This window comes from Ipomoea triloba, chromosome 10, assembly GCF_003576645.1.
Source record: "Ipomoea triloba cultivar NCNSP0323 chromosome 10, ASM357664v1".
NCBI classification, from domain to species: Eukaryota; Viridiplantae; Streptophyta; class Magnoliopsida; order Solanales; family Convolvulaceae; genus Ipomoea; species Ipomoea triloba.
The window spans coordinates 28145383-28156849 of record NC_044925.1 but is presented as its reverse complement, the minus strand read 5'-3'; the positions used below and the strand labels follow the sequence as shown (position 1 = coordinate 28156849).

General features: G+C 34.8%; 1 protein-coding gene across 1 annotated transcript; it reads left to right on the top strand.

Annotated features, from left to right (window-relative positions):
- The first annotated feature begins 2887 nt into the window (after nucleotides 1-2887).
- LOC116031928 (cyclin-D3-1-like) lies at nucleotides 2888-5764 on the top strand. The gene is made up of 4 exons (XM_031274285.1): nucleotides 2888-3649; nucleotides 4026-4227; nucleotides 4314-4444; nucleotides 5209-5764. The coding sequence occupies exons 1-4, from the start codon at nucleotides 3191-3193 to the stop codon at nucleotides 5497-5499; spliced, it is 1083 nt and encodes a 360-aa protein (XP_031130145.1). The 5' UTR covers nucleotides 2888-3190; the 3' UTR covers nucleotides 5500-5764.
- Nucleotides 5765-11467: the final 5703 nt, after the last annotated feature.

The following is an 11467-nucleotide window of genomic DNA, read 5'->3' as shown; positions in this document are numbered from 1 at the left end:
TTTGTTCTTTAAGCGATTTGCGAACTTTGTTGCTCACTTGTTAGCAAAGGACGCCGTGTTCTATGCTGGTTATAGGGAGTAGTCGCATTCAACCCCCTCACCCCCTGTATTTCTGACGTTTTATTGGCTGAGGCCTTAAATTAATGAAGCATGTTAGTTTGTTTTTTTAAAAAAAAAGGTTATATATTTATATGTGACTGATAAATTTTGGTTCAATTAATAGAGATTTATTTGGATATAAAGAATACCCAATTGAAACAAATTTTCAACTACTAATAATTAGTGCCACCAAACAACGTAAACTTTTTTTCTCTTTCACTATTATTTCTATATGTTTGATTATAGTTATCTTGCCAACCAGCCATTGCCAATATTGCCTTTGGTTGGTGCCGCAGGGTACTTAACTTGGAAATGGTATAACAGGCTGTATGCATTTGAGAAATTGACATTATTAATATAATTGGTTAATGGACCGACCTTAGTTATATTAGCTAGGAAGATGGAATTAATTATTATTGTTATTATTTTGTTGCTGAGTTCCATTATATGCTGGTAGTATTTTCTTAGGACAACTATTATTGTAACTAGGGCGATTATTTTTCTTTATTGTTTCTTATTAGTCTTCATTACATTATATTATACATCTCTATGACAAGAAATTTAACAACCAAATGCATAGGATATTAACTTTAGCAGGAAAAGAAATTACTAACATGGTCCATCAATTATAACGATTTCATTATTTTAGTTATTAACTTTCAATTTCATTTAATAATATATATAATATTTTTCTCGGATATATTAAAATAATGAAATTCCTATAGTCAAAGAATTATTTTGATAATTTAATCTTAACGTAACTAAAAACATCAAACAATACATGTATGAACGCCCTCGCTACTTGCACGAATTATTATGAGTATAAAATTATCTTTTTTGACTCACTTTTTAAGGAGATTCGGTCAATCAGTCCCTAATATTCGCAAACGTTACTGGCATGATTATATTAGACAATATTCTTTCTCGTGATTCAAGTTATCGAGTATGAATTTCTTTGACTGGGTGTAGGAGCGCACATACAGGACGAGAGATTTCGCCTTTTTGTGGGGTATGAAAATATCATGCAATAAATTCACGGTTACAACTATTACAACTATACTCCACAAACATCGAGTGGCACGTGATTAACTTCATGGACACTGAATCTGGTCTAAATTAATAATGAAACATTAATCATAGGCTGCAAAGCCTTAACACTAAGCATGATTAAATCATTAAAACGTTTTCAAACTTCTAATGATCTTTAATTGGCCCCACAAAGACCAAATTCGCTGCCCTATGGCCCACACCGCCGGACATGCAATAGTTATACCATGGACCCGGGTCCACCTTATAAGGTAAACCCATCATAATTTATATACTGAATGTTCATAATTTTTTTTTGATAAATTCACGGGGTCTTTCTCTGTTCGTTTAACGGTCCAGGTACACCCCCGTTTGCTTCAGGAGGCACGGGAGCTGGCCTAGGGAGAATCGTCATTTGTGGGAATCGAACCCGGGTTCTCCCGAAATTCTTCCCCACAAATTGTGAACATTTAGCATAAAAATTTAAATTGTGAACATTTAGCATATAAATTATAAATATTCAGTATGTAAATTGTGTATTTTAGACCCGGATCTACCTTGCAAGGTGGACTCGGATCCACATAATAATTTACCCTCAGACATGATAATTGAGGAATAAAATATAGTGACTCAGTGTTCTTAGACGGGAGGACCCGTGCAAGGTGTCACAAGGAACCCATCCCACCACGTGCATTTTGCGTGACTATCAAATTTCGATCATGTTTTAGTGTACTACTACACTATAATTATCAGCTTGTGATCATGAGTCATTATTCCTAATCTGTCACCTATAAATCAATTGAGCTACTCTGTGGACAACATCTAATGATCATGCATGCATGCCTGTCTACTATCAGTACCATTGTGCGCCTGTGCTATCACTGCCAAAACTCGATGAACATATACATGTCGAGTGTGAAAGAGGTTCCACTTTCCCCAACAGTCTAAACCCATTTTTTTGTGAGATATTTAATATTAAATGTTTTGTCAAACATAGTCACATTATTATTTACGGCTACATATGTAATAGCGTTTAATGAATAACGTTATTATAATAATACTTGTTAAGACACAGCTAGTCATGCATTATGACCACGTCTGCAGTTATACAAAAAGTAATATCATTAATGAAACCTGGCCCCAATATTATTGTAATTTGATACTACGTATAATTTTATGATTGTTGACAGATAGTATTACATGCAACAAATTAATTATAGCATCGTAATTTCGAGTAATTTATACTTTATATTATTGTAATTAAAAGGGAAAATAAAAATTTTGGTTTCCAAGAGATACTGTTGTCATTGCTTACAAAATCACTTTTAAATAAAATTTAGTGACCAAAAAATCAATTTATAAATAATTAATGGACGAAAAATGATAATGGGTATAATTGAAGGGCAGAAAATATTATTTCTAACATACAAATAAGTTTTAACACTGGAGATTGTACCCATGACCTCGTATATGAAGTAGCAATTTCGTGTTATTAGACCATAAATCATTGAGTTTTTAGTGCATTCTTAGTTTTCAATGTTATAAGATGTTGCCATATTTTGATTGTGGTGTAATACATAAATATTATAGAATATCCCCAAGAGAATATATGGGCACAAAGTGAAAAAGAAAAAGAGAATAAAAATAAAAAAGAAAAGAAAAGTAGGGGGGAGGGGGGGCAAAGCAAATCAAAGCAAAGCCCCCAAGCAAAAATCATGTTAGTATATATCTTCTCCTTCCACTCTTTCCAGTTCCCAACCTTCAAGGCTTCAAATCACATACATATAAAGAAAGGACAAGCGTGACATACCATTCTGATAAAAATCCCCTCTTTTCTTTCTTCTCCTCCACTCTCTTTCTTTCTTTCTTTCTCCCCTTGACTCTTCCACACCCCATTTCTGCACAAAACCAGAGGGAAATAAAGACAGAAAAAAATAGAATATTTATTATTGAGGAAGAAAAATGGGGAAAAAGACTACTCTCAATCCCACTTTTCTTTTCTTCTTCTGCTTTGTTGTTTCCGTATAATGACCAGGCTACATTCGCCTCTTCTTCTTCGAAGAAGATGGATGCCCGTTCGTCATTAACGTCGTTTGATGCTCTTTACTGCGAGGAAGAACAATGGGGGGAAGTTTTGGACAGTGAATGGTCCGGGTCCGAGGTTTCGGAGATTCCGAGGAAGGAGGAGGATTCCCCTGTTCTGTTCTTGTTGGATCAGGATTTGTGCTGGGAAGACGAGGAGCTTCTCTCCCTTTTCGCCAAAGAAACGGACACCCATTTGAGTTTCGAGGCGTCTCTATCGATTCCTCGTACCCAGGCTGTCCGGTGGATCCTTAAAGTCAATGCCCATTACGGATTTTCGCCGTTAACTCCCACCCTCGCCGTTAACTATCTCGACCGGTTCCTCTCCGGTCTCCAGTACCAGGAAGACAAGCCGTGGATGATTCAACTCGCCGCCGTCGCCTGTCTCTCCTTGGCTGCAAAAGTCGAGGAAACCCATGTTCCCCTGCTCCTCGACTTCCAAGTAAACATTAATTCCACTATTCCGGCAATTTTTCGACCAAGCTTATTAAATAGTTTGATTATTGATGGACACATGTAAGACCGTCTTATCGGTCTAAATTTGTGAAATAGACAGTTAAATCTTTGACTTATTAATCAAAGATTTGACTCGTTCCATGAGACTGTCTCACATAAGTTTGTGTCTATATTTATTATATAGCACAATATTGGTAAGTAGACTTTTATACACTATCTAAGATTTTGAGTAAAGTATAAATCAAATATAATTAATGGTCTCGACATCACAAATCAATTGTGGCTGAAGATTAAAGCTGCTTTTGTGTTAGATTATTTATATCTAATTTGTTTTTGAAACATTCTTGATTTTCCGGTGGCAGGTGGAGGATGCTGAGTACGTGTTCGACGCCAAAAGCATACAGAAAATGGAGCTCCTCGTGCTGTCCACTCTGAAATGGCGGATGAATCCGGTGACGCCGCTGTCGTTTCTCGATCACATCACGCGCCGCCTCGGGCTGAAGAATCATCTCCACTGGGAATTCTTCACCAAATGCGAAAGCCTCATTCTGTCTTTCATGCCAGGTAATTATATTTATGTCTCGTTGACCCAAATTATTACATAGTCCTTTCGTTCGATGTAATTAACAAAATCAATAATGTCGTCCCAGATTCAAGATTCGTACGTTTTCTGCCGTCTGTGCTGGCCACTGCCACCATGCTTCACGTTATTCATCAACTCGAACCCAGCAACGCAGTTGACTACCAAAACCAGCTTCTGGGTGTTCTCAAAATCAGTAAGGTCTGTAAGTTTAATTTCCGACATTTCATTCATTTTTCCAATCCTGTTTTCAGATACTGGAAGTGTGATGATTGTTCAATGAGAATTAATGTGTGACTGTTCTTGTTAAAGATTGAATTTTTTTTAGTGTGAATAGGGATCGGACAGAGCCACTAGATTCAACGTTGGCCCAGAAACAAACAAACAAAATATTACAACACAACATTAAATAAGTGTTAATAAGTGCCCAACAACTTCCCTTAACATTTGCCTTTTCTTGTTTTCTTGACGACACTTTAACGTAGGTACAGACACAAGCAAATTGACTAAATCTGCTTTCTTTTTCTGGTGTTTTCCACTCTTTTTTAGTGATGAGATAAATACACAAATCCCGTCTTATTGTCCTAACCAGCAAAATATGACCTAATTAATCTAAATTTGTTCATAATTGACTGATTTAAATCAATCAGTCCAATAAGTCTACTACTAAGCATCTAACTTAAACTTTTATGATTACTAAGTCAATTATGTCTGAACAATTGTCAATTTTTACATTCTTTTTGAGTAACGAGATAAATAAGCGAACCTTGTTTTCTGACCTTAACCAGCAAAGAAATAGTTAAATAACTTAAGTTTGTCCATAGCTAACTAACTAAAACAATAACACCAATAACGGCAATAAGTCTTTTTCACTAGGAATCTGACAGCGAATTATCTAACCAATTTAACTGGCATGGTTTTCTTTTGAGGATATAATTAACTGGTCTTGATTTTACTGTGTACAGGAGAAAGTGAATGATTGTTACGAGCTCATCAAAGAGCTGTCAAGCACTGCCTCAAACAAGCGCAGTTACAGCAACCTTCAGTGTCTTCTTCACGATCCCAACAGCCCCAGCGCGGTGATTGACGCGGTGCTGAGCTGCAGCGAAAGCTCCAACGATTCATGGGGATTGGAGACGCCGCCGCCGGAGCAGCGCCGCCCGCTCTACAAGAGACCGAGAGTTGAGGAGCAGCAAATGAGGGTGCCGCCATTGATGACCAGAGTGTTCGTGGACGCGATTGCCAGCCCGCGTTAAACCCTAATTTTAAGCTCTCCTCAATTTAATTTTGTTATTATTATGTCGCAATGGTGGTGGGTTCGGTGGTCGGAGAAAGGAGGCGGTTGCGCCGCGGCGCCGCGGCGGTTATTTTTTTCCTCTTACCTCTTACCACCCTGCCTGGCTACCTCAAGTCCCTTTCATGCATCCTCTTTCTGGACATATTTTTATATTATTATTATTATTACCGTTTACTATTATTATGATAAAAATAATTTAAACAATTTTGTTCGATTTCTCTGGATTTTTTGGCAGCATTATCATTTGTCAATCTACCGTAGATTTCTTAAAAATTTTATCATAATCTACCGTAGATTTCTTGTTTAAATGCTTTTTTGTTCTTCAATATTTTGGTTTGGTAGGTATGATTTTGACTAGTAAATTAAGTACAATTAAGTTATACTGAAAATTATATGCTACAAATTTAACTAAGAAATTATTAATAAAAATTAAACAACATTTTAATCTAAAAATAATATTTTACACATTCAATTGCATTTTTCGAGACATTTTGTAGTGGTTTTTGGACTTTTGTTGATAGGAGGAAGTCAGAGTCTCTGCATGGGAGACCGTTGATTTCAGAAGTAAAGTTTGTTTGATTGCTTTGACCTCTCGCTACACGTTAATCTTTTTATTCATTAAACAATCAATTATTGTACTCCCCTCATAATTGGTTAATGCGGAAACGGTATATTGATGAGTATAATTATATATATTGTTTTTGGATAAAATTTTGTGTAACGCCGTCTCACATATACTTGTTCGTGAGTCGGGTCAAGTTAAAATTAAATATAATAATTATACTAATAAATGTAATACTAATTAGGAACAAAGTATATGTTAACATAATACTTTTGATGACAAATGTAATATTTTTTACATTTCGATGTAAAAATATTATTTTAATTTTAATTTAAAATAAATAAACGAGTATTTATAATAAATATTGTAATATTTATATGTGAACTTGTGATATTATTTAGGATAAAAATAATTATTACTAACGATAAATATTGTAACATTTATAATTGAAATAGTGATATTTACACACTCATTAATTGTCTACAACTCAACTTATATTATATGTACAGTCTCACACAAATTTTTGTCCGATTTATAAAGGAGTAGTAACGTCCTACAAACCCAAAGTCGCATGATTATTGGACTTTGCGGCACCAGTATGAGTAAACAAAATGAAACTAAAAACAAAAAGAGAAGAAAAGAAAAAAGAAAAAGGTCATTATCGTCATTTAATTGCGTGGTGGACAACATCATCACAACAGTAATCTTTCTTGGTTTCTTTCCAAGGTAGAGAGACCTAAAGCGAAAAAGGGCTTTGCCACTGTTTGGTGACATTACTTTATAAGCCTTGAGAAGAGGTTTTTTATTTTTATTTTTGTTTTAATAACGAGAGAAATCTATAGCACTATTTGAGGATGAGAATGTAAATTATTAAATTAGGTAAACTCTATTATTCTGTAATAATATAAAAATTACATATGAGAGGTAAACGGTAAGCCGCACTAGAAGATCCAATGTAATGTGCTCAATCAAAAGAATGCTAGTAAGAATTAAACCCGTAACTTTAAAAAGCGTATTTGTAATAGGACCGTATAAGAGTAATATGATTTGGAATTGGATCTTTTATAAATAATAATTAATAAGTTGAATTATTTTTAAATTTGGTCTCGTGACTATTAAATCTAATACACATTTGATTTTTAAATATTATCTTTGTCACTGACAAAGTAATCAGGCTTGCAGCACCCGACCCGGAATCATTGGCAAGACCCAGAGGCAAGGCAACGGACGTTCAACCAACCGTTCAACACTTCACTCCTCAGCATCAATGCTCAACGGTTCAACTCATCAGCATTGATGTCCAACGTTCAACTCCTCAGCATCAATGCTCAACGGTTCAACTCATCAGCATTGATGTCTAACGTTCAACTCCTCAGCATCAACATTGATGTCCAACGTTCAACTCATCAGCATTGACACCCAACGTTCAGCTCAAGGCATTAATGCTCAACGGCTCCTCAGCCCTTGGCATTAACGCTCCATTACTGAGCTGAAGGAGATAAAAAGGCTCACAACACTTGTAGAAGGGGGACACTTCGAACGACACTTAAACTTAGACAAATACATACTGAACTCACTTGTACACTGAGCACTACGCTCAATACTATATTCAAATATTCAAATACTCAAATAATATACCGGTAACGCATTATTACTGTCAGTCACACTCAGTACATGACTTTTCTTTTGGTCACATTTAGCTTCTTATACCAAATCTTCAAATAGAAAAATAGGCCCTCCTTTATCTACAAAATTGAGTGATATTATCCCATCAATATCTACCCGTAATTGATTCATTTTTACACGTGCAAACAAATATGTAAACAAAAACAATTACCTCCTTTATCTACAAAAGAATTACCATAGTGAAATAAACATAAAATATACAAAAACAATATTTATTGGGAGTAGATGGTACTAGGCAAGAAGGGACAAGCAAAGTAAAATATTAATATTGTAATGGGGAAGTCCACAAACAATACAAAAGAACAAAATTGGAATGGGATTTGGAGGGACAAAATCTTTGAGTTTTTATGGGAGATGTTTTGGGGCCCACTTTTGTTCCTTAACATCAACATAATATAAAAGAGTAAATTTTTTTAAGTGGCAAGAAAAATATGTTATCATTATTTAATGGTGTATACTAAATAAATTTTGTTAAGTAAATTATATTAAAAAAAATTATGTGTAATGGATTTGATTAAAAAAGTATTAGTAAGAATTAAGTTTGTAATTTTTAAATACAAAAATTATGTTTAATATACTCAACTATCTTTAATGGGACAACCTAATATAATCCTTTGGTTTTGAGGTTGGAAGCGAATTTCATTTGGTATCACAAAAACAGCATTACATGATGCGTGCTAGCAAGTGATCATCATTGATGATGATTTCTCCACACACACAAAAAGGTGTTCTTGTTTTTTCAACTCTCCAAGTATGATGAGGTCAATTCTTCCCCCACACCAATTATTGTAGAATAATACGTATTACTTTACAACGAACATGTCAATATCGGAAAATAATAAGTGTACTGTAATAAAATTTCAGTCACTTATTCTAATTTTTAAGAGAATAAAAGAAATTGTCGAGTATGGCATACTCATATTAGAGTCCAAACTCTTACCTTAAGCACTTACATGATACTTTTTTTTAACCAAGTTTAACAACTAATAGTGATCAAATAAGTTAAAAGTGACTGATAGGACCTATGTACGGTAATGGAAGAACATATTAAAAATAAATTGAATAATTGATAATATATAATATACAAAAGTTTTTTGTGGTGTACATAGTCTGATATGGGATTCTGGTGATCTTTCTTGACCTCATCTCGATCTGATCTGCATCCCATCCGCTGGCGGAGTGTTATTGTTGCTTGCATTAATAAAGCAAAAATGGATTCACAGCAAATCTTCCTTTCACTATAAAGCGTTAATGTAATTCCCCTTTAATGGCTTCCATTCCCGCCTTTACTCCCCACCAGCTGTAAAGCTGAGGCAACAGCAAAAGCCAGGGCCCATGCTTGTACCCTCTTTCCGCCTTCCATCTCCCTTCTCCAATTTTATTATCAATTTTATTACCACTTGTGTTACGAGAACTCTCAAATTTACTTCATCAATTATATTATCTGATATAACAATGATCGATTAAATTTTTTTATCTTGTTTCGAAAAATTTTCAATCTCTATTTTTTAATATTTACTTCATGATGTGATAATACCGTAATAGATAATCAGTTATCTTCATTTGACATTGGCAGATCCACAGTAAAGAAAATTGCCCTCACCCCATCCCATTTATATATATTGTATATATTGGCCATTCTATATACATATTTTATATTTAACTTATAAATATTAAATTTACATAAATTTAATCAAAGGATAGTCAGCTTAGATAGTAAGGTATACGGTGCCTCTTTATATATTTACATTTACATGTCCTTTGGTTGCAATGAGAGAATTGAGGGATGAATAATTCCATGAAAAATAAGGTAGGAATGCAATTCTTAGACAATTTAGTCCTCACACTCCAAATTTTCTTCGGCCCATGTGAGAGTTGCATGCAATTCCTACAATCAAACTCTAGAAATTTTCACTTCTTGGGATTAAATGTAAAAGAAATTGTAATTCTCCTCTGCCCCTCTACTAGAGATGAAAATGTGATTGAATTACAACGTGGTACGACAGCCTGTGTAAATTTATATTGTGAAGATGGAAGCTTCGTTCGTGTTATATGGAATGGAATGTAAGTGCAGTGAGTCATGGCGGGCATACACTTCGCGTGACTTGCGTAATAATGTCTGAGAACTGATTAGGAATTTAGGATTCATGTTTCTGAGTTCCATATCTGATCTGTTACGTTGTATGTTCATCGATCAGTTAATGCGATGATTAAATTCATATATGGCTCTTCAGACGTTATCCATTCATTCCGCATCCTATGCAATGTAAATGCCAATACTACATACCTTTGTGGATTGTAAATTTGTAATGTACATTGATGATATTTTCTCCTGTTGTTTGTCACATCATGGAGTAAAAATGAAAAAGTAGAATTTGAGAGTATATAGGATAGAATCAGAATAAAAATAACGAATTTGGAGATAACTTAAGGGATCCAAGATAGTAGATTGATGGAGAAATTTTACTATTTACTATCAGTAATGCTATTTTCCACTCCAATCTTCTTGATATGACATTTCTTTCTATTATGCTCATGAATTGACTGATCCATCATTTGTTAAATAATGAATTTAGTTAGTACGTAGTAATTAAATAGTAAAAAGTGCAATCACATAATATCACATTAGGAAGAAGATTGGACGAAAACATCTTGATCCCACAAAGCATCTCGGAGGATGTAAATTATGGTAACTCATGAACATAGAAACTAAACTTTGACTTACTGGGCACAAGGAGCCTCTCACTTTGAGAGGTTGCTTCCACACTTTCATCAGTGAGACCCGATTCATAGTCTTTCTTTCCAAACTTCATCATTGTGACTAACTGAGCTGTCCATACGTGCTATTCCTATACAATCTTGTCAGGTGATCGTGTTGGGTCCTTGAAAAATTTGACCTTTTATGAGCAAAACAGGCAAAAGGCAAAAACTCTCATCAGAAGCGGTAAATGTTGAAGAGAAGGAAAAGCATGTAGACAGAGAGTGCATTAAATGAGTGAAATAATGAGTGTTGGCATTTGGCGAGGATTGTTGTAATGGGCAAGTGGTCCTAGGTTTGGCGTGGGCAGGCCAATGTCGAGTAAATCCATGTCTCTTTTGCATATACACACATACATTATATTGCAGTTTTGGCACGAGTAGTGAGGCCACCCATGGATAGAAATGGACGTGACTCGTGAGAGATGTTTGATGGGCTTCTCAAAGCCCCCAGTCCCGCAGGTCCCCGTCCTGCAGCCATCTTGGAAACATGTTTTTCTTAACAGACAAAGATCTTGGCAACCTTTGCCCATCTCTTTCACTATAACTTATCTCTACTATACACACAAACCTCCAACTGCCTGCTAAACTAGACAGTTATTTATGCTTACTGTAAAAATAAAATAAAAAAAAAGAACCCTGACATTTTTTTGACTTCAGTAATTCTTTGTAAGTTAACACTGAAATAAATGGAATATCAACTCATCGTTTTCCTGCTCAGGCCTCAGATCACATGCACTGATTACCAGCAGGATGATATAGACTTATCCCATCTTTGCTTAAGGTAACTGTAAATATATTAAGAAGCAATTATGAGTTATACACAACTTAACTAACCATAACAAAATAAGCCATTCTTAATCCACTCAAGATAGAAGCTTAGATTTTTTATTTATTTACTAGAAAATCTGTAGCTACTATC

What these genes read in the sequence shown, in the direction of transcription:
- LOC116031928 (XM_031274285.1), top strand. Translation starts at nt 3,191, where the DNA reads ATGGATGCCCGTTCGTCATTAACGTCGTTTGATGCTCTTTACTGCGAG. An exon ending in CCCTGCTCCTCGACTTCCAA is followed by an intron (nt 3,650 to 4,025) that starts GTAAACATTAAT and finishes TTCCGGTGGCAG; the next exon opens with GTGGAGGATGCTGAGTACGT. An exon ending in GTGTTCTCAAAATCAGTAAG is followed by an intron (nt 4,445 to 5,208) that starts GTCTGTAAGTTT and finishes TACTGTGTACAG; the next exon opens with GAGAAAGTGAATGATTGTTA.